This window comes from Chlamydotis macqueenii, chromosome 24 (genome assembly GCF_036417535.1).
Source record: "Chlamydotis macqueenii isolate bChlMac1 chromosome 24, bChlMac1.mat, whole genome shotgun sequence".
Lineage (NCBI taxonomy): Eukaryota > Metazoa > Chordata > Aves > Otidiformes > Otididae > Chlamydotis > Chlamydotis macqueenii.
In genome coordinates, this window is record NC_141579.1 from 6,904,604 (window position 1) to 6,927,501 (window position 22,898).

The 22,898-nt window shown below is 55.4% G+C and overlaps 1 protein-coding gene across 5 annotated transcripts in view; it reads left to right on the forward strand.

The window, feature by feature from the left end:
• The window catches only part of CADM1 (cell adhesion molecule 1), a 117,428-nt gene that overhangs the window by 73,731 nt on the left and 20,799 nt on the right, over window positions 1–22,898 (forward strand). For 4 of the 5 annotated variants that reach the window (XM_086766213.1, XM_086766209.1, XM_086766210.1 and 1 more), the window contains exons 2-8: window positions 3,168–3,314; window positions 4,139–4,291; window positions 7,005–7,142; window positions 8,903–9,058; window positions 16,214–16,313; window positions 18,949–19,121; window positions 22,776–22,847. In XM_086766213.1, the coding sequence (XP_086622339.1) occupies window positions 3,168–3,314; window positions 4,139–4,291; window positions 7,005–7,142; window positions 8,903–9,058; window positions 16,214–16,313; window positions 18,949–19,121; window positions 22,776–22,847 (939 nt within the window). The remainder of the gene's footprint in view (window positions 1–3,167; window positions 3,315–4,138; window positions 4,292–7,004; window positions 7,143–8,902; window positions 9,059–16,213; window positions 16,314–18,948; window positions 19,122–22,775; window positions 22,848–22,898) is intronic. The other variant, XM_086766212.1, reaches the window with a different exon arrangement.

The window sequence follows — 22,898 nt, forward strand, 5'->3', positions numbered from 1 at the left end:
CGCCTGCCTTCCGGGCGGCTTCTCCGGCACAGTCCGTTGGAGGTGGGATGTTCCCAGCTCCTGGCAGCCTCCGGAGTCCGGAACGGCGAGCATTCCCGTGGTTTGGGGAGCGTGATGCAGCAGAGGAGCCGCTGCCCTGCGGATGGCCGCGCGTAGCCGGCAGCGATGCTGCAGCAGCCTCGCACATCAGTTTTCTCTCTCTCTGCCAGTGTGTAACCAAAATGGTAGGAAGAATTCCCGGGTGCTATTTCATCCTGCAGAAACTCACGACTGTTTAAAGTAAATACAGCCTCCGATGTCGATGCGGAGCGATTGCCATATCTCATTCTTGCTCTTCAGGCCGGCGAAGCCGTCAAGGTGACTGCGGCGTGTTGTTCGCCATGAATTTACTAGCTGTGCGCAGCTCGCTGGGATCTGCGGTGTATTTTTCCGAAGCGTTGCGTTCCGTAACGTAAACGTGCTCGCACAATCAGTAATTTTTAGCACAATCTTGCGCGTACCCTCTGGAAGGAGGAGAGGGATTCGGCGGGGAGGTGCGAGCGGGGAGAGCAGTCGGCTGCCTGGCCGGGTGCGTCGCTGCCGAAAGGTGCTGAAAGCGTTCGCACGCGTGTGCGCCTGCTAAAATATGTACTGAGAACGGGGACGGGGCCCTGCCGTGATGGGCTGAGTCAAGCGCGTGACAGGGAGCTGAAGCAGCCGCGGCGCAGGATGCCGCGTGGCAGCGGGGGTCTGTCCTGCGGGCGCTGTCGGGGAGCTCGCCGGCGCTGGCTGCCCGGAGCAGACGCCTCGTGGTAGCCGGTGCCGGGTCCGGTGCAAGCTGTGTCGTGCGCTGCGTACGTTCGTTCTGTAGGCGGCCTGATCTAAAACCGTTACCGTTCTTTCTCCTGTGAAGAGCTGTTGCAAAATTAACTCCGTAGAGAGCAATTGCTTTTTGGTGCGAGCACAATTAGCGTGGATTGTCCGTTCTTCTCCAAAGTCCAAGCGTGACGCGTGTCACTGTTGACACCAGTCTCGCAAGACCTCGAGACCAGATGCACTGAGCTCCAGCAGCTTCTTCCAGCGCTGCCTTGCCCGTTCTCTCCTCCCTCCCTCCCCGAGGCAAAGCTGCAGAGAAATTAAACGGCGATTTGACTTCCTTTTTTCCTCCTCTGGAAGGCTCCTGTATCCGATGGCCGCGAAGGGTCCCTCTGGGTCCCGAAGAGGCGGTTTGTGCTGTTATTTTAAAGGGATGGAGAGCGTCGGAGCGGCTCGGCGCAGATGTAACGAGGAGGTGGATGGCTGGGTGTCGGTAAACCCGCGATGCTCACCGCAGCGTCGGCCGGGTGTTTAACCACCGCCTTCCTTTCACACGGCCGAGATGGGGAGAGGAGTTTTGACGTTCAGATTACACTAATTCTGCGGATCGAGCATGCTGGCGCTTTTTTCTGCAGCGCGTGAGCAAGCAGCGTGTCTGTGTGGGCCGTCTCCTTTGGCTCCCTGTATTACGAGGAATTTTGTTTACGTTCATGGGCTCAGGTAGCCCAGGCATCGTGAAAATTCCTCTTTCTTGGAAAGCGTTTCTGTCGGTACCCCGTGTACCGAATCGGCGGTGCTGCTGCTCGCGATGGAGTACCCGCGGCTCGTGTTTTGTTAGAAACCGGGGAATCGTGCTCACAAGCACGTATTTTTAATCTTTCCCTCTTTTCTGCCTGGCGCCTCGCTCTGTCCCAGTCTGCTGCGAGTGGAGAGGAATTGATTTTAAATGTGACCGCTGCGTGCAAGCCAAGGTCCCCGGGCTGCGTCCAGCTGAGAGGAGATTGTTTGAAGCACCGTTTATTCGCCTGCGCCTTTGCAGTCCTAAAAGCGAAGGCTGCGGTGCTCTCGTTTCTCCCCCAGTCTCTCCTTTTCTGTTACCACATCCTCCAGTGCTGGAAATGTGTCTGCTTTAATGCTCCTCAAAATACTTACTGCCAGTAAATATTTACCGAGAAACTTCCTGGAACGTTGACGTGAAGATGGGTTTAAAGAGTTCTCGCTTGGCGTTGCGTTTTTATTTAATCTGGAGTTTGTAATCGATGCTGCTCAGGGAAATAACTTCCTTGCCTTGGTAAGCGGAGCAGAGACGAGCACAGGCAGCCGAAGCCTTCCCTGTATGCTCCGGTACCTCTGGGCCGCGGAGCAAGAGGGGCTGCGCGGGGAACGGCCGGATGAGGAGCCCCCCGATCCACAACGCACGCGCAAAGCCCGCAAGGTGCCGGCTGCTTCGGACCGTGGATTCGGCGTGTCTCCCCCGCGCGCCGGGGGAGAGCAAATCCCGTCCGGAGAGCGGTCCTGGGGCCGGCCCGGGCCGAGGCGCCGGGCTTCTGAGGCCATTGCTCAGCGGGCTGAACGCAGCAGCATCCCGGCTTGAAAAGCTTCAGCGGCTTGAACTTCAAATAATTTATTTCTAAATTACTTCTACTGTAGTTCTTATTAATTCCAATCGGCTTCCAAGCTGATGTGAAACGCGGTGAACGCAAGGAACGGTTTAATGAATTGAAAATAGGATTGAGTCTTTTAAAGTAAATGCAAAAAAAAAAATGCTAGCAGTAATTGCTTAGATGGAAATCGACTGTTAATAGCTTTGTTAATGATTTGTAGTGAACATTGCATTTATGAGAACGTATCCAGCTGATCCTTTTGCAAGAACCTTGTTTTGAATGGGTTTGATAAAATTATTCCCCAGAAGCCGTTCGTAACGTTGAGTATTTTCGCTTGCACGGCTTTCGAGATGTGAACGCCGTTTCAGTCCCGCTCTTTCCTTGGCCTGTGCCCCTGCAGCGCTGCTTCATTTTGGATGCTGGCGAGAAAAAGTTTCAAAATTTCTCCCACTGGGCCTTGCCTCCGTGCCCGTGAGGCCCAGGTTGAAGTGGACCGTGGTCGTTCCCGGATTAGCGTTCCACAGGCTGGGGTCCCGCGGCCCCACGCTCCGCCGGCTCGGACGCTCGCTCGTTAGGGAAAAATCGCAATGCAAAGCTGTTTCCAAATCCCCCTCCCCTGCGTTCTTTAACGTGTGAAGCAAGCTTCTCGGCGTGCGTGCGGTGTAATGATCGGGGCGCTGAGCCGCGGTGGTGGTGGGGCGTTTCGTTCCCAAATGAGAGTTGCTGACGCCTCTGATTTGGCTGTTGTGTCTTTGCTCTCGTCTGCAGGGGATGGTCAGAATCTGGTCACCGAAGACGTGACGGTGGTGGAGGGGGACGTCGCCACCATCAGCTGCCGCGTCAAGAACAGCGACGACTCGGTGATTCAGCTCCTGAATCCCAACAGACAGACCATTTACTTCAGAGATTTCAGACGTGAGTTCTGTCTTTCCTTGTTTGATCGCAACTTTTCCCGCCCCTCGCTTGCGCTTGGGGAAAAGCGTTTGCAGAGATCCCTTCTTTTAACGTGCTGCTGGACGCTTCAAAGTTGAGTCAGTTCTTCAGAGGGCAGAGGAGACGGGCAATCGTGGTCTTTCTCCTTCGTGGGAACCTTGACGGTCTCCCTTGATGGTCAGGCCATCTTACGTTCCAGTGCGGATGGATTATGGGAATTCAGGGTGAATTGCGACGGAGTGCCCAATGTTTAGGTGACACCGACAAATGGAACAGGGCGGTTCCAACAAATGGAACGCCGTGGTGCCCGGCGCTGCGGGAATGTGCAGCAAACCACGTTCTGCTCCGAGGCGTTGCGTGATCGAACGCTGTACGCATGCAGGGGCTGGCTGGCTCCCCTTGCCCACCTTGGGCAGCCGTTACAGGTCAGGAAACAAGATTTAAGCTGTGCTTTTCCCAATTCTTTTATCTTTCGTGCTGTCCTAGCCCACTGAGTGCGTAGAGGCAGGAGTGGGTGCACGCAGAAGTGGATTTTCACAGTAAGGGATTTACCTGTGTGTCCCTGAGCCGTCTGATAACACGACGGTGCCCAAAGATGTGATACTGTGCGAAACTCGTCGATTTGCTTGTGCTGATTTGCAGTGCTCTGAGAACAGAAATATTGTGTAGGGACAGAAAGGGGAGAAGCGGGATGGGAGCTGCAGTCAGGACCCCGCGGGGCGCTTGTCTCCGTGCCGCTGCCGAATGCGGGGAGAGGGGACGCTCCCCCTGCCCCGGCGCTCACTGAGGGTGTGCTTGCTCCGCAGCGCTGAAGGACAGCAGGTTCCAGCTGGTGAACTTCTCCAACAGCGAGCTCCGGGTGTCCCTGACCAACGTCTCCATTTCTGACGAGGGAAGGTACTTCTGCCAGCTCTACACCGATCCCCCCCAGGAGATCTACACCACCATTACAGTGCTCGGTGAGGACCGGACGCGTGCTGGCGGTGAACTCGATGATCCCTGGGTGCGCGGGTCAGCGGGACGGGGCTCCACGCGGCGTTCGGAGAGCTCCAGCTGCGGCTCTCCACTGATAAAACCCAGCGCCAGAGGCCGGCTCTGAGCTCTCCCGCCGGAGGCCAGCTTGGCTCTTGGGTAGCTCAGAGCGGCTGTCGCTGCCCCGCAAGAGTGTCCGGGCGGATCGGTTGGCTGTTCCAGCCAGTTGGACCTGCCGAGGTGCTGGCAGAACGGCCGCAGCCATGCAGGCCCGGCCCTCCTCCGTCCCGTGTTCGCGTGCCCTCGGGCGCGAGGAGGAAGGGACCAGAAGCTGCGGCGGGTGCGGCTCGCTCGGTGACGTGAGAAAGGAGTCAGCCAGGACGCGAAAGCTGTGGAAAATGTCTTGTGGTAATTATCCGATAGGCAGGGGGAAAACAAATCCGCGGGAATGCTTCGTAGCGTGGTGGGGCTGCTCAGTTTGTGAATTTTGTGTTTTCAGTGGTCAGACGACTCTGATCACAAACCAAATTTGAGAGATTGCATTTTAATGGTGAATGACAGCATCTGTGTCACTCCTTAAGGGCAGGGATCGCGAGCAGCACCGCCCGTGAGCTCCTGCCGTTGCGCAGAGGCGCACGGTTTTGCGTGTTTGTCAGTTTGTTTATAAATTCAGTGAAACCCTGAGTTCCGCTAACGGAAACCGAGAGCTTCCTTTAATTTTAGCCCAAATTTATGTCACCTGTAAGCGGCCGTGAGCGCTCTGGTTGGACACCCGCAGTTTGCTCGTTCGCGTGGGAGTGGCAGGTTTTGCAGAGCTGAAGTGACTCCTGCCCCCTCCCTCCGTCCGTGACTTTGTGCAAGGTCTCGCTCGCTGATCAGTTTAAACCTTCCTGCTTTTCTCTAATGAGATTTGCTGCGTAGGTTTTATGTTGTTCAAATAACGTTTGTAAGCGGCTCTACCAGAGCTATTACGTCCATCGACGTGTTCGAAGTCTTAGCGCGCTTTCCAGAGTTGGTAGGAGCAGGACGCTCTCCTCCGGCTCTTCTCTCTGGCCACACACACGCAAAAATATGTCGTTGGATTTTGTGTCACCGCTAACGATGCGAAGGAGGGGTTTGAAATCCTCGTGCTCACTTTCTTCACCTCCAAGCCAGCACCACGTGTCTCTCAAGGGGGAGACGAAATGCAGGTGGCTGTTGTTGTTGTGAGGTTTTTTTTTTGCTTTTTGGGGTTTTTTTAACATTAATCTCGCTACAGACTTCAGGGAAAAGTCTATTTTCTTGCCTCGGTTCTTTTTGAGAAGGATTGGCGGCGCGGCCGGCGCGTGCCTGCCTTTCCCTGGCCTCCGCAGGGCAGCGCGTGGTTTCTCCTCGCCGTTGTCGCGCGCTCGGGCCCAGCCTTGGCCTGCGGGAGCAGGCGGTGGAGGTGGATGTTCGTTGTCAGAAGGCGCTTTCTTTTTATTTCGTGAGCCGCGCGCTTCCTCCCGCGCTGCCGTGTGCTTTCATGTCTTCTGTGCCACGATATGTAGATGTATTCCTGCTTAATTGGAACGTGTGAAAATCTGCAAGGTGCAGCCCGTTCTGCTCTTTTCGGAGAAAAGCCACGAGTGACTAATTAGTCCGTTTGATCGTCGGGATGGTATTTATCCGTATTTGTTCTTCATTAGCCCAGCAGCGTGTTAGTCGCATTTGAAGCGTGCAGTTGCTTAATCATGTTGATCAAAGTTGGGTTGCCGTTGGAAGTTCTGGGTTTTTTTTCTGGAGCCGCGGCTCCGTGCTGCACCAACTTTTGACGTTCAGTTTTTTCGGGGTTTTTTTGCCTCGCTGGCTACCGGTGCTTTTGTGGGAAGAGATTCCTCACTTCTGGGTCATAATTTTTGAGCCCGTTTGTCGCGTCTCTGGGTCGTGCTGCAGTGGTGGCATTCCCCCTGGAGCTGCAGCCCGTTTCTGGACGCGGCTGGACAATTTTTCATTGAGTACAGTCATCCAGCTTTGTGTTTTGTGAGAAGAGCCGCGTCCGGAGAGCAGCAGGTTCCCACCCGAAGGACTCACCTTGCGATGATGTCTGTCAGGGGATGCGGAGCGGGCGCTCTGCTCTCTTGGGGATGGTTTGCAGTGGTTTGACGGGGCACAGGCTGCTGTTCAGAGGGGATGGCGTTCCCCTTCGGGCTTTTTGAGCGTCTCACGTGAGCTTGATGTTTGCTGGCCTGCTTCCACTCCGCACGGCTGAGGCTTGGAGCTGAACAGCAGGAGAGAAAAATTGCCGTGCGAGGTTGGAGGCATGGTAAGTAATGCACTTCCAAATGTCAGCCCTTGTGTTTTCTCTCCTTGTCAGAAGGAGTCAAGGAATCTGCTCAGAGTCAAGCCGTGTTTTTAAATAGCAACACACACACCCGCACCGCGCAAAAGCCTGCAGCTCTTCCCTGGACCGGCGCCTGCCTGGGAGAGAGAGCAAAGTTACACGTTTGATAAGTCATAATTGGCGAAACGGCGGTGATTGTCAGGTGGGGAGGGAAAGTGCTTTCCCTGATGACTGTGAAACCGCCTATCAAAGGATTTGATCGATTGAAAGATCAAATAAACGCTGGTGGCCGGTTTCCTCTGGCAGATTTTACGGGTTTTCCTGACCGTTTTGTCTCGTGTTAGTGACAAAAAACGTGTCGTTCATCAAGCACGTGTTGTGCTGTTTTCTCGTTGCAGTCCCGCCGCGCAACTTGGTCATTGACATACAGAAGGAAGTGGCCGTGGAGGGAGAAGAGGTCGAGCTGAACTGCACCGCCATGGCCAGCAGACCGGCCACCACCATCAGATGGTTCAAGGGAAACAAGGAGCTCACCGGTAGCCGTAGCCTCAGTCGCTCGCTGCTTGCTGTAACGCTGGGTGTTTGTTCTATGTTGCCAGTTTAAGGGGGGAAAAAAAAAGGAAAGAAAAAGCAGAGCTGGCTGAGGAACAAAGGAATATGTGGGCCGACAGATTATTCCCGAACGCAGAGGGCTGAGCTCCGTTTTGTCCTCTGCCTGCCAGCGTCAAGCGCGAGGTGCTGGAGTCTCCGTAACGGCAGGCGACCTTGGGCAGCCCCGAGCTGTGCGCTGAGGTCGTTTCTGCCGTGGTTTGTGTAGCTTTCTGCCCTGTTTTGGGTACCCGTAGGATCACCTGCGCTGGGGCTGTAGAGATTTTCAGTTCACCTTCACGTCTGGCTCTCTTGTTTGCAGAGCATTCTCTCTGCGTTCGGTGGAATATTCATGCGAGATGAGTTTCCCCGGAGCCTGGTTGCTCGCCGTGTTTGCACATCCACGTCACCGACTCTGATTGCGTGTGACGTGCTGTTAGTTTCAGCCTGCGCATCGACGTGAGCTCGGCTGACAACGCCTTGGTGCCTGACCCCGCCTGAGACGCTGACGGGCTCTCTGCACAAGTCCAGACGCATCACTTCAGCCCTCCTCCAAGGGCAGGATAAAATCCTCTCTTTTGAGCACAGCGTCCTAGCAGGACACGTGCGGAGGGCGCTGGTGGAGGTGGAGCGCAGACCTGCTGCTGCGCAGAGCTGGTTCCCAGCTCCGGGGCTCGTCGCAGTGGCGCGCAGGTCTCCCAGCGATCCCTTTCCGGGGCTCCTTCCCCGGAACTGCAGGAGTGTCTGACTCTTTGTGCTCCACCTGTTGATCTGGTTGAGTTTTGAGTTGAAGACTCCTTGGTTGATTTTTCTTGCGCTGGCAGCTGAACCCCAGCTTTCCTTTCTCTCAGAAGAGCACTGAGCTGAGGAGCAGCTCCTGGCAGCACCAGCTCACCCTGCTGATTCTTTGGATGTTTTATTTTTTTCAAGCAGAAGTAGAGAAACTGAAATAGTTGGTTGCAGGTTGAGTAGCGGGCGAGCGCAGCTTCTCCCGTCAGAAAGCCTTTTCTCTGGATGTCAAGGCTGTGGCTTTCTGTGCTGTCCTGTTTCACATTAATGTATTACGCAGGGATAATTTTGGGTTTGGAGACCTCTGCTACCAAATTCCTCCTAACATTCTGACTGTGAATTCTTAAATGAAAAGCCACAGATAAGGGTATTTGGGAACGAGGTGGGGGTGCGTTGTCAGCCAGCGCTTGCTGAGTTAGGGAACAATCCTTTTTCTCCCGTCCTGTCTTGTCTTCCTCCGCGTTCCCGTGCTGTGCGCTGTGGCGTCCTGCGGGCGGCCGGTCCCGACCGGCGCCTTGCTCCACCACTGCTGCCGCTCTCTCCTTCAGCCGGAGCGCTGCTGAAACGCTCCAGCCTATCGATACTGCTCTTCATTAACTTAATCTGCTTAATCGCCTCTCCGGCTAATTGTTGGTTCAGGAGTGGGAGGGGATTTGTGGCTGCATTGATTCGGGAGTTTGGGGATGGTGTCAGGAGATTCTTAATCGCTGCAGTAATGTAGGGTGGACTTCAGCTGGCGGCACCCTCGCGGAAAGGTGTGTGACTCCATGCAGGCGTGCCCCCTCCCCTAATCCTGGGTGGCTGCAGAGGGTTGTACCAAGGGGACGGGTCACCTGGGCACGGGATGGAGGGAGGTGGCCCGGGGCGGCAGCGCTCCCTCCGTGATCGCTCTCTGCTCTCTCTGTCCTCTCCCCGGCAGGCAAGTCAGAGGTGGAGCAGTGGTCCGACATGTACACGGTGACCAGCCAGCTGGTGCTGAAGGTGGGGCGGGAGGACGACGGCGTCCCCGTCATCTGCTTGGTGGATCACCCTGCCGTCAAGGACTTGCAGGCTCAGCATTACCTGGAAGTCATGTGTGAGTAGCACAGCTTTTATTTCTCTTAATGTGTAAAAATTGGGCACTGAAGAGTTCAGGAACCATTCACTGCATGATAAAATCATAGCGTAGCTGGGGTTTATGTTATTCTGTTATGTAAAAATTGGAGTGAAAACATTGGGTACCACTTCACGGGTTAAGGCACGGCTTTTCCCAGCCCTTCCGCGGTACCATAAATACGTACTTTTCTTCTCTGAAGGAATAACTTTCTCTACGCAGAACTTGTGCCATCAAAGGTTCCTGGCTGGGCTTTGTAATTGTCAGAACAGATCAGATCTGAGTGTTTTTCCTCCAGCAGCCTACTTACCTCTTTGAGAAGTGCGTCTCTGCTGCCACATCAAAGCCGCTGGCCACCAGTGTGAGTTTACTGGCAAAACCTTGCTACTGTGCAGTGCCCGTACAGCACCAACTGGTTTTCTGGAGCGGTGTGACGTGAGTTGTGTGGAGTCTGAGTAACAGCACGGATTAAGGCCAGGCTCTCGTCTGCAGTGCTCCTAACGCGGTCGGTGTTAATAACGCGGCTCGCTTCGCTTAGGAGCCGCTCTGCCGCATGTGATGGTCAGAAGGTTTACGAGCAGGTCCCTGAAAACAGCTGTGGCCCCAAGGGCAGCCGTGCCCCACCCTCAGCTGAGGGGGATGACGGAGATGCTGCACGCGCACGCCCCCACCCAGAAAGCGGCTCCCAAAAGCCAAGTCAGAGGGCCTGATGGCACGGCTGGCGTGTCTGGAGGTGCCTCGGAGACGGGGGTGCTGAGATGACGCAAGGTGCTATTTTTGTAGGGTCACTTCAGCTGCAGCATCCCATTAAAAAGGGAAGAGGAAGTTTGGTATTAATTTATTTCATCTGCTTCATTATGTAGTTTCGTGATGAACATCTTGGTTACAATTCTCATATCTCTGGAACTAGCGGGAAGCAATGTTCCCGTAATGAGGAAAACAGAAGTGATCAGATACCGCTTCAATCGGCAGACACGGGATTTCGTGCGACTGTGCTAATGTGTAATTCATTTATGCAAACTTAATGTCCATTAGCATTTCTTGTGGAGCTCCATTAGCTTTAATAATACATTAGCACCTTTGTGAGGCCTGATCAAATACTTAACGGGGAAAAAAAAGTCCTCTCTCCCCGGTCGTGTGGAGATAGCGGAATCTGAAATCCCCATCGTTTGATGGGGTGGGAGAGGGGCACTGTTTCTGCCAAAAACCTAACACCCTTTTTTTCCATTCTTCCTCGGATAAATCCCATTTCGACTCTCCCGTTGGCAGCCTTTCGAGGGCTCCCCAGCGCGCAGAGCAGACAGCGGTCGCCTGACTGTCCGACGGGACACGCACCATCCTCAGCCGGGGCGCTGGAGGCTCCGCTGCGGCCGCGGCGCGGGTTCCGGCCCGTGGCACGGCTCTGAGCGGCCCCGTGGCTGGTTCTGCGGCTGAGCCCCCTCGGACGGGAACGGGGATGGGTAGGAACAGGGCTTTTCGACCAGTTTGCTTTTGTCTCCTGGTCTGGGCTGAGCTCTCAGCTTGCTAAAAGCAGTTGCGCCTGTATGCGGGGACCTGGTCCGCGCGTTCGGTGGGCAGCGGCAGATGGCTGGAGGGACGCGTACCGGCAGAAGAACGTGTCGTGCATCATAACCTTGCGGCTCCCAGCAATGAGCAGCTTTGGGGCTTCATGTGGTGGAGCGCGTCCAGACCTTTGCATTTAGTACCTGCTCAGGGTGGAAAACGCCGAAACACAGCAAACTTTGACCCTTGAGCTTCTGCTGATGGTCGTCGTTGGCTGATGGAGAGTGCGAGCAGGGGGAAGGCCCTCTTGTCTTCACAGACAGGCATCCCGACCAGAGCTCCCATGGACATGGGCTTGGCCTCCTGGGGAAGGTGGACTCCTGCAATCACACCTAATTGACACTTCTCACTTGCTTTTTAGTTGCAGGATTTCCAGAGCGAAGGACGGCTCCCGACTGCCGTTCGTGCGCTTCCGCTGACCGTGCTGTTCCCTTGCAGGCCCACCAGCTGCTGACTCGGCAAAGCGGCGCCCGTCGCCGTGAGTTGCTCGTCCCGTGCTCGCGCGTGTGGCTGCCGCTGCTCTTCCGGCAGCCAGAGCAGTGCCGCTCCCGATGGCTTAGCTGTGTGCTTGCTCCAGTGCCCGCCCTTACATTCTCTCCCCGTAAGTCCTGCCCGTTCCCACCAAGGGCGCAGCGGATCCGCCTCTCCGGAACGCCAGCCGGGCACGGGGAAATGTTTTCCTCAGCAGACGTTGTGTTTCTCAGCACCTAATGTATCCAGCTCGAGCATGAAATGCGGTGGGGAAGGGCGGGAGGATGATGGATGGAGCCTTCTCGGATAATGAGGCATTTTTTCTCTGACTAGATTTCAGAGTATGGAGAGATTTTTTTGTGAGATGCAACTGGAAAGGTTTTGGTTCTTTTTTTTAAAGAAAAAAACAAGCAGACAAGCCGCAACGTTTGGAAAGCGAGGAAGGGAGAGGCAAGACACTTGTCATGGCAGGAAACCGTTCAAAACGCAACCGGCAAAAGGGAACCAACCCGGGGTCTGGAGACGGCCGCGGGCGTTTCCCCAGGCTGCCCTCCCTCGCTGTCCAGCCGCTGGCCACGAAGGGGGGGTGTGCCGCTGCTGCTCCTCGTTGCTCTGTTCTCCAGAGCAAACAGGGTTTGACAAATGGTGCCGCGTACGCGCGGTTGCGATAGCGCCTTCGTGCTTGATCAGCGGCCACGCCGGTGCGCGTAACCCGTGCCGTGGGCGGCCGCGGCGCGCTGCGCGGCGTCGGTGAGGGAGCGTCCCGGGTTCTGGCTGCGGGCCCTGGCTTTTGTCGTTCACATCCCTCAGTGAGGGGTGGAAGGCGAGTGCGTCAAGTGTAATTTTAGAAAGGAAATGAAGCAACAAAAGGCATTAAAATACCATTAAGGAGCGGAATGGAGGTGGATATTCTGGGAGACGCTTCGGTTCAGCCTTTGTCCTGCTGTTCCTTATCTCCTGACGCGGGGCTGGCAGGCAGAGCATCGACCTCTGGCTTTCTCCGGCTTGCTGGGGTTGTTTTTTTTTGCTTTCCTGAAGTGATGATTAATTGCAGATTCGTTTTTATGATACCTACACCTGTACGCGCACAGGCAAAGAGCGGAGCCCCTTCCAGTCGCGGCGGGAGAGGTTTTTGCTCCCAGATGCGTTAACGCTCAGCCCCGTGCGGACGCCGTCGCATCTCCAGCAATCCTTCGCCTTCCATCGCGTACAAATATTAATTGCAGAGTACGCAGTGAAGTGATTAACATCAGCGTAATTTATCATCTGGAGGTTTCTAAAAAGGAATAAATGAGTTGTTTTGTTCGGCGAGGTGTTGACCTCTTCAGAAACTTTTGATTTAAAGCTTTTTCTTTATTTTTTTTCCTTTTAGTAAATATGAGAAGCAGCACAATCAGCCGAGTGTGCAGTTATTTGATTTTCTGGGGCATTAGCCACTCTTGTTTGTGACATTTCCCAGTTGGGTGCTCGTTTGCAAGCTCGTTAATAAGGTTTTCTTGGAGGAGCGTTGTTGGGAGCCGGGAGCGCAGGGTGCAGCCCGACACCGCGTTTCGCCGGCGTGGAGCAGCTCGAACGCCGGAAGGCAAGCGTTCGCACCCAGCCCACCTGCCTGGCACCGGCTTCCCTTTTCCTGCCGCGGGTTTGCATTCCTTCGGTCGAGGGCAAATTTTGCAGTCGCGTTTGGGGTCGGAAGGCTCTTCGCGACAAAGTGTGAGCTGCCAGCCGTACGCCTAATCGTTATTTTGAACACAAGGTCCGTTCATTTAATAGATTTCGGTGTTTTGGCTGAAAAGCAGCAGTGCAGGCTGAACTACGGCATGCGCGTAGTTTCCTCGTTGTGCATATTGTGGTTGTTTTCCGGGGGAGAAGCTTCAGGGCGAGAAGGTAACCGCCTTCCACCTGCCTTCTTGCCTTTCCCAAGAAAACCGGCCTTTCGGTTGGGGAGGTGGTCCTGCGTCGGAGCAGGATCAGGTCCTGAGGTCTGAGCATCGGCGGCGGAGCGCGCGTTTAAATGGATTCAGAAATCATTAACTGGACGGTCATTAGGGAGCAATCGGCAAACAAGGGTGTTTCTGGAGTGGATGTGCTGGCCTCGGAGCCAAACTGGGCGAGCAGCTGACAGGAGGAAGAACTGGGACAAACGCAGAATAACTGGAGTGTTCTGGTAACTTTGGGCTGGCGCGCGCCACGACGCCCGGCGGGGCGAGGAGCAGAGCGTGCCGGCCTCGCCGCGAAGGCCGCGGTTCGCGCGCTCGCAGGCACACGGAGCGCCTGTCGTAAAAGAAATCTCATCAAACGCCGAACGGGTTTGTAATAAGTTTTTCAAATTGGTTGCTGCTGCGGCGTAACCTTTCGACTGCTGGTATTTAACCTTGTGTATCACTCGTAGCTTTTGAATGAATTTCGCTTAATAAAAGCGCCTTATTAAATTACCAGGCTGTTTTTTTAAGCCGCTGGAAAGAGGCGCGGTAGGAAATAGCTTGGGGTTGTTGGATCTAATTGGCTGCCAGCGGAGCATGTAGTGGCGGTGAGGGTTCCGTAGTGGTCCGGCAGTAGGGTGGGGAGCTCCGAGGCGGGGATTTCGGGCTGCTGGAGTGCCCTTGGTGGTGAAACCCCTGCTGCTCCTCGCCCCGTGCTCGAGGTTGTCATGGCCCAGGTCGTACAGCACAGACGTCGCCTCTCGAACGCGGTCTTTTCCAAAAGATGGTGAATGGGTGACAAAGTCCGGGCCCTGAGAGCCGTCACGGCTTTGCAGCGCGGGCTGCGCCGCGTCGCGGTGCTGTGCGGGAGCTGAGCTCGGCGCTTCGCAAAGCTTCACCGAGAGTCCGTGATCTGAAGAAAATGATGTTGGCTTTGTCTGAGCCGGGACGCTTGGCAACAGAAGTGGGACTTCAGCGCGTCCTTAAAAAAAGGAAGAAAAAGACACCACCTCCAAATTCTTTGTTTAAGCAAGTGGAATTTTTTTTCAAATACCGTGAGCCTAATTCAAACATCGGTTCTCCTCAGTGCCAGCCATCCTCCTGAATCCTTCAGCCCTGTGGAGCCGTTCCTGTTTTCCTAAGTGCCCACTGAAGTTACTGGTGTGCTGGCGAGTCCTGCGTAGGAGAGACCTCCACGGTGATTCCCGTTGGGAATGCTCTTGTCATCACGAGCATGTGCACCTGTGCTCATAAAGCCCGGATTTACATCGCAGGTGACGTCTCTGCGGTGTCCGGATGGAAATGGTCCGGGTTCCCCTTGCTGCTTCCGTTCGTTGAGTGGGGGCTGTGGGGCTGGAAAACTGGGAGGGAAGGGCTCGTCTCCTGGAATTCCGGGAGAGCTCGCTCCGCTCGCGCTTTGTCCTCAGTGCGGTGAGCCTTCAGTGCCTTCCTCTTGATTTCCGTGAGTAATTGCCAGCTGGTAAGGAGCTCATTAGAAATACTAAATTTATTATTTATTTGTCATTCATTTACTATGGTTTTATTTATTGATGAAAACAAGATGGGAGCAACAGGAAAGGAAGACGTTGCGCAGAGCTTTCTCAGCACAGGGTGCCGTCGTCGTCGCGTTCCTGTGGAAATGGGGCTGAAAAGGTTTTCTGCTCTTGCTACAGCGCGGGGTATGATAGCATCCGTGTTTCTGGCACGGGCTGCGAGGTGCTGCCGCAAAGCAAATGATAAGCAGTGAGCAGATGGCTGGGGGGTGGGAATTGTGACTGGGAGCGAGGAGCCCACGCGCAGCGTTTAAGATGCTGCCTGTGATTTACTCTCTGCACAATACTTGGTTTCACCGCTCTTCCCGTGTTTACGCGCTGTGTAAGTGCTCGCGGCGCGGGCCCAAGCGTCGCGGACGGAGCTTGGAGCGGTATTTCCACGCTGCTTTTTGCCTGCCCGTGACAGACCTCTTTTCCCTCTTTTCCCCACCAGCCGCTTCCACGTCGTTACATCGCAGGCTGAAAGCGCTCAGCGCCGTCGCTGGGAGGGGGCCAGCTCCCGTTTCCAGTCGCCCGCGTTTCCCGGGGTGTTGGGACCCCGCAGCCCGGGCGCGCGACGGCCCCTGCGCGGCTGCCGCGGTTCCGGCCTGCGGAGACGTCCCCGTTTCATCGCTGCGAGAAGCATCTGTGCTGGGGATTAGTTTATAAAATGTTTGCGGTGTAGTCATCTCAGGAGAGGATTTACTCGTGTAGCTTATTTCATTACTGAAAATTATGAGAGTTTAAATTGGTTAAATCCTGACACGGGTTTTTTTTTTTCTAATCTCCAGTATTCCATAGGAGGCACGTTAATGAGTTAAACACAGTTAATAAAATGCAGCCAGCCAATATTTTTGGTCGCAGCTACTCCCAAAGGAAACAGCAACGTGTAAATGGTTTCAGCCTTCGTGCATGCTGATATTTCTGCCTGCCTTTGTTCCTTACACTCCAGTTAATTCCTGAAGAATATATACGGCTTAATGGCGTTGGTAGCCTTGAACTGATTTCTTGCGCCGCTGACGTTTCAGCTGCAGCTTAGGTTGCGTTTGTAATCTGTGTTTCGGGTGTAGGAGGTAATGAATTTCTTAATTGCGGACTCTGGGTTTGTGCTTTGGCTTTTTCTTTCCCTGCAGGGTCTTACGAGCTGTTTGCGAGCTGGCGCCCTAACTACGAACGCTTTAATTCCCCGTGTTTACTTTAGGATTTGGAAGAGCTTCGTTTGGACAAAACAGAACCTTCTGCTCTTTAAACAAAGGCAGCGGCGGCTGTGACTTCTTTTTGTGTTCCCAGCAAGCCTCTCTTGTAATGCCTGGTGTGTTAACGCGCGTGGATGCCAGGCGTTGTCGCGCAGTGATATATGATCCGCAACAAAACCCATCCGTTCTGAGCTCCGCAAACATCTCTGGTTTCACCTTGGCGTGAAGGCAAACGAGTTCCTTTTAGCTTCAGCGAGAAACCCCGGCGCAGCAAGTGTGTTTCCCGAGGAGGCGCGGTGTTCGTCCACGCTTTCTTGCTGCCGTGCTGAGCTCCCCATGGCGAGCGGCACGGAGCGGGCCGAGGGGACAGCGCGGTGGGGGCTGCCCCTTGCTCAGGCACGCGCGGCGGAGCCGCTTTGACACCACAGCTCACCGAACGCCGCTTTTCTCCCGCAGATAAGCCTCAAGTGCGGGTTTCTCAGAACTACCCGGTGCAAGGCCTGACGAGAGAAGGGGAGCCGCTTGAACTGACCTGCACGGCTTTCGGAAAACCACAGTAAGTTGGACACTTCCCCGGGATGGCCCAGGCTGTCCGGCAGCGACGGGGTCACGCTGGAGAGGCGCGCAGACGTTGTTGGGCCTCTGTTGCTGTTGCAGACGCTCAGCGTGCCATTCTCTGCTGCGAAGATGCCGTAGCAGTGTGAGAGAGAGATGCTTTCCGCGCCTGAGCGCCTGCTGCGCATTTAAGATATCTATTTTGATTTGCATTTATTCCTGCGTAGCTCGTGGCTGGGGGGTTTCCCCTCGACGAGCTCCGAGGAGAGCGCGTCACGGCCACCGCGCAGCAAGGCCTCGGGCGCAGAGGGGAAGCACGGCGGCGTGGCTGCCCCGCAACGGCACGCCTCTTCCCGCAGGGAATGGCCGGGGCGGCAGTCGCTGGCAGTTAATCTGCAAAAGCCAGGCCGGGGCCCTGCGTACCGAGTCCCAGTGAGGCCCAGTACGCGGGTGTACGAGTGGCACCAAAGCGCTGAGCGCTTGTTCAAATGGAGTTGGGTCCCCAAGGTAAGGCAGCCTGTCCTGCTCGTGGTGACTGTGTGGTGATTCTCCTCCCATTCGGTGCCCTGTGTGGTTTTTATGCAATGCAGGTTTTATTCTTTCTCCCCTTCTTGCCATGCCCTTGAGGCTTTCCTGTGTAGTTGAAGGAATTTATGGATCAGGAGAATCCTGGCGAGGGAGGGTAGATTTTCTTCCACGCTTTCATTGTTCTAATTTAAGTTGTGTCGACTTTTGTTTTTTGAAATACTTCCTCTTCCACTCAGATTTATGGCTGTCAAATATTGACTACCTGTTTTATTTTTGTCACGTTCGTAAGATTTCTGCAAACATCCCTGAGGTGTGCCAGCGTCTCCCTGGTAGCGTGCCCAGAGCTGCGGAGCTCCTGCGGCTGTGGTGGAACTGGAAGCCGTCTGGTTTGACAGTTCTGCTGCCACGGGCAGCGGCGGGCCGGCCGCAGGCGCTCAGCGCTGCCGAGGCACGGGTGCTGCCCTCCTCCGCGGCAGCCTGCCGCCGCTCCCAGCCTGAATAGGCTGCTTTACGTTTTTTCCTTGCAGGCTACGAATAACACAAACAGATGTTAAATAAGAGAGACGCATCTCCCCGGCAGCATGCCGCTTAACGTTACGGTGATGCAGTAGTGCGCTAGGAATTCACTCACGTAGGTTGCTCCACCTGTCTCTCCCCAAGCCCAGGCAAATGGACACTGAAATCACGGGCTGCGTTCAGCTCTGTGTTTTTACGGCAGACAGATTTCAGAAAATCCTTTAAGGTGAGCAGGGATGTTTTTCCAGTTAAACAAAATCATTTGTCAGCGCAAACATGGAGGAGGGAACTCGGCGGAACACCGAAGACCAGAGAGCAGAAATTTCTGGTTTGGTGTTACCACAGCTGTTTGTTAGACTAGACCCCAAACCCCGGGACTGTGACAGAAGCGGGAAGATGCTGCTGCAGTCACTCTGAGGGCATCCGGGGTGAGACGCGTCTCTGAGAAACAGGCTGCACACAGCCTGTGAAGCCTGGGACGCCAAAATCACAGGTAGCCGTTTAAAACCGTCCCCAGGAGCATCGAAACCCTTTCCACCCGTATTGAGGTCGAAGTGCAGTTCTGCTCTCGCGAGCGGTTCTGCTGCCCGCGCTGCGGCTCGCGTGCCGACGGCGTGGATGCGAGGGGAGAGCGCCAAGCCCTCGTCCCAAACCAGATGTCAGCTGTGTAGCAGGCGGCCGATACCCAACTGGTTTTGCTCGGCATTATGTCTGTCCCAGCCATCTGACTGGGATGCTGAAGCTTCGGGAGCTTCTGCGTCATGACAGTGGCTGCCATTCGGACGCTAGGAAAAGTGGAAACGTCCCCTTTTAAGAGCTCGCTGGTGAACGACCCTTGTTTTTCTTGCTGGGGAGGCTGTCTCAGGCGTAGCTGATCTGTCCTGCCTGCTGCCGAAGGACTATAATAATAGAGATCTTTTTTAAAAAAAAATGACCCCATCCCAAGCCCCCCAGCACCCGCTTTCTCAACTAGCTCTAGCAAAAGACACTGATTTTGTTCCCTGAATGCTGCAGACGCGATGCTCAGGGTGGGTCCCTTAGCCAGGGGGTGCAGGAGAGGCTGCGGGCTGGCCAGGCGGGAGGGGAGAGGAGAAGGGCGTTCCTCTCCTCCAGCAGCCGAAACGCTGCTGGTGAGCGGCACGGCCAGCGCCGAGCCCAGGGGCCCATCGCATCGCCTCCTGGAAGGGCTCAAACCTGACAGAAACGTGCTCGTTCTGCCACGCGCGCTCCAGGCCTGCACACAGAGCACCCTGCGGACGCTCGCTCAGTCCCTATGCGTGCTCAGTCCCTAGCCCCAGAGGCTGCAGGTTGCTGATAAGCGAATGATTAACCACTAATGAACTTTCTTCCTGCTTGCATCAGTGCTTTCAGAAAATTTAAGGTCTGGATACAGTTTCCTGTGGGGTTAAAGTAAATGTAAATTGGGTAAGCCCAACAGCATCTGGGCTGCAGTAGCGCAAAAAAGTGTGTCTGTTGTTTCTTTGCAGTTTTTCTTGGTTTGGGCTTTCTGTCTGTGGATGAACTGTTGAAGATGCCATCGTTACCGTAGGAAAATAGTAATGTGCTTGTTTCTTTTTCTCCCTCCTCTGTAGGCCTACGGACATGAGGTGGTTAAGAGTAGATGATGAGATGCCTCAACACGTTGTAGTGTCTGGTTCAAACCTTCTCATTAGTAACCTAAACAAAACAGATAATGGTACATACCGCTGTGAGGCTTCCAACGCGGTGGGGAAATCACATGCGGATTACATGCTCTTTGTATACGGTACGTGAGAAAACCCACCGTTCTTCTAGACTCCTTTACGCCTAATTGCGACATGCCGCGCTCTGAAAGCTGTGACAGAACTTAACGTTTGGCTTGGTGCAAGATTTACAGGGAGCTCCCGACACGTCTGCCTTCTGCTGGGCGGGAGCAGGGGCTGGAAAACCCTTTCTTGTGCTTCTGCACGCCCCGGAGCGGTGCACGGGGTGCAGAGCCGTGTCCGGAGCCGTGCTCGGGGCCGCGGCACCCCTCCGCTGCCGGGCGCGGCGCAAGGCAAAGCCAGAGCAGGGGCGCGGGGAGAGCCGCAAAGTTCTCTGGCCTGAGTTCTCCCGGGACTTCGCTGATAATGCCTTTTCCTTTCTGTCATGCCTCCTCCAGTGTCCTCAGCCGTGGTCCGGGGGGATTTCCAGGTCTTTCGTTAGCAGGTTAAATTACCAGAGAGTCAGCCAGCATCCCCAGATAATTACAAACCAGTAAATAAACTGGAGGAATGAGATGTCTTCAGCCTGTCCGTGGCTGCTGAGCACACACTAAGAACACGGCTCAGCATCTTTTCAAAGCGCTGTGAAGTCCCTGCTTTAATTCTTCCCCTCCTCTGCGTTACTTTGCCGTTGCTGCCAGCCCTGTGCTCCTGTCACGAGGCGCCCCATGTAATCGAGATTCAGCAGGCGCTTGAGGAGCGATCCCCCGGTTTAACCGCGAGCAATTCCCCTGGGCTGCGTGTTGAACCATCGCGAGCGGTTCTGGTGCGGCTGGGCTCGGCTCGTGGCGGGTACGGCCCGTGCCTCGGGTGGGCCGTTCCCCGCCTTGGTTTGAGGTTCATTCCACGCACCAGCCATGGAGCTCGGCTGCACAAATTCTCTGACCCAGATAAACAGCGGCATCGCCCGTCCAGTGCCGCTTGCCCAGGAGCCATTTTAAGCCCGGTCCTAGAGACTTGCCCAGAGGCTGAAGAGAATAGCAGAGCTACAGCTTTGAGCTGAAACTGAGCTCATCTGCCACGTCGTATGGGGAGTTTCCTGGTGCCTGGAGCCCCAAAAGACTCCGGTGTACAGAACGAAGTCAGAGACGCTTTTATGATGGAGTAATTTGTGTGCTGGGATAAAAAAGCCTACCTTGTTTAGACTGGCGTTGAAAGCAACAGCTGCTGTTGTGGAGAAGCAGTGAAGGAGTTGAAATGGGACACGGGCAGTTCCCCAGGACATTAAAGCCAGGGAAAGCTGCTGCCATACAGCGGCTGCAGACGCGGTGGTGTCATTCCTCGCAGAGTTCGTGTTCCTCCTTGGGTAGATCAGCCCTCAGCAGCTTTACTGAGCTGGGATTCAGGGCTCGTAGTGGCTCTCGCACTCGGTAACTCTTCTGGTCCTGGGTGTGGGTGAGAACCGGACCGCGCTGGACTCCTCAGTGCAGCTTCCCTTGGGGTTAAATCCGCAGGAGACCCCAGACGGCGTTGTTTAAAGGAGATGCGGGTTCCCAGGGGACGTAAACCTGTGGAGTCCGGGCACCTGGCAGGTGTTTCGGCCATGTGAGGGAGGGCTTTCTGTGGCTTGTCAGGAGCTCGTGGTCAGGTAACAGTTTGGCATCCCACCACGTCCAGTTTCCGCACATTTGGGAGTGTTCCGCTAGAATCCGGCGCTCTGGGCAGCATAAAGAATCCTTTTAACCCTGAGTTTAAAAGGGAGGGATCCGGAGGCGCTGGTGCAGAGGAAGCAGTTGGGTTGCAGCCATCATCTGAAGCCTTCTGGTATGGAGCTGAGCTCAGGTTGTCACCGAAGGAAACTTCTGCTGCTTGCATGGAGCGTGCCAGTCGTGCCCCACTCGTCGGTGGAAGGCCTTCACCAGCCCTGGGCAGCTTGCTCCCGTGAAAGCCAGTAAATATTGCATCAGCCCTGGAATCCCTGCCCCTGCAGACACATCTCCGGTGTGGAAGCTGGCGGGAGGACGTGCCGCGCTGCTTGCCCTCTGCCCCTCTACCGGGGCCGGCTCTCGCCGCGTGTCGCTGCAGGGCTCCCCCAACCCGCGTTCGCCTGGGAAGCGGGGAATTGCGGACGTGGTGCAGACACTTGTTTCACTCTTTTCCTCCCCGTGGGAGCGGGCAGACGCATTTGCTAGAAACTTCCAGCGCAATTAGCACAGAATCGGGTTTTTTTGCTGTTGTGGAGGAAGAGTCTGCTGCGGAGCATCATCCCCGTGCCGCTGGCGAGACGAGCGGGGTCTGTCGGCCCTTGCTGGTCCTGGCGAGAGGCCGGGGTTTTCTTCCCCTGGTTCTGCTGCGCTACCAGCCATTTGGGTCTCCCAGCGTGCTCCCAGGGAGCCACAGGTATTTAGGGGCAAGTGGGAGGTTCCCCATCGCGAGCGCAGGGGCTGGGGTGCTCCCCGCGTGGGGAAAGGACGCTCACCGCTCAGAGCACGCCCGCAGGTACGCGCTCCCCGGCAAAGCGGGCTCCGAGGCAACGTTCCTCAGCCCTCAAGAAGTTGTATGGAATATTAGAAAGGTGCAGCATATAATTAAAGTTCAGATGCATTAATTAGGCAATCTGAGGAAGCTCGCTCGGAGATAAAAAGAGCAGCAGATGTGTTAGGGATGAGACGTTGACGTGCTAGAGAGGAAACCTGAAATCAAAAGCCCATGAAGCGTTTCATGCTCCACGACTGCCGAGTGAATCCGTAGTTCAAAGTCTTCCCGGCTGCTTAGCGCATGCAGTTTGATCATCTGGGCACGGGGACTTTTCCTTCTCCATCCTCACGTCTCCCTTCTCCTGCCCGACGGTTTGGACGCGGACGCGCCCCCGTACGAGGCGGCAGCGCTGCGAAGGGCGGCCGCGTTTGGGTCACCGCGGGTCTGGGAAGCGGTCATCGGCCGCAGGGAGCAGCGGCCCCGCAGGGCTAGTCGCAAAACCAGGGGCCTTCAGCTGAAATTGGCAGGAAAACGCTGATTTTTCTTATTGCACAATCCTGGTGAAATTCCTCAAACCTGGAAGTGGATATTTAGCGGTGACGCTCTCATGGCTCTGTGTTGTGGCCGCCTCTGACGTAGTTTTAACACCCCGCTGGCGCGTGTTCGTAGAGGAAGCACGGTGACGCTGCCGGCCGCGGGAAGGAGGTGAGCCGCGTCCCGGCGCTGGCGCGGTCGACACGTGGCCCGTACCGCGCAGCGCGCCCCGCACAAACCCCCGCTGGGTTTCCGAAGTCCGCGTGGAGCGCCCGCAAAGCCCCACTGTGTCTCTGTGCGTGTGCGCTGTTCCTTTTGTCGTGGAAAGCCTGCGGTTTATTTTTCTTATGCCTCTCCCATTCCATCTCTCATTGACTAATTTATGCTGGGTTTTATTTGTTTTGTTTTGGTTTTTTTTAGTTTTTTAGCATGGTAGAGGGCGGGGGGGGGAGTTCCAGGGCCAGATTCCCCAGCTGGCGCGGCCCGCGCGCGGCTGGCAAGATGCGGGCTGAGCGCGAGGCCGCGTCCGGCCGCGGGGATCTGGCCGCTGCCCCTAAAGCCAGCGGGGCCCTCGCCGCCTGGTTTTAGAGGAGGGAAGGCGCCCACAGCCGTGCTGCTTCTTAGCCTCCTTGTTTTTCTCTGATCGCAATTGATCGCTGTTGTGTTCTGCTTGTTTTTTTCTTAATTTGCTTTTTTTGTTATTTTCCTTTTTATATTTTATCCAGATCCCCCCACAACTATCCCTCCTCCCACAACAACCACCACCACCACCACCACCATCCCTACCACCATCGCAGGTACGGTACCTTCATAACCATTGGGAATGTCCTGAATGAATGTTTATTGTC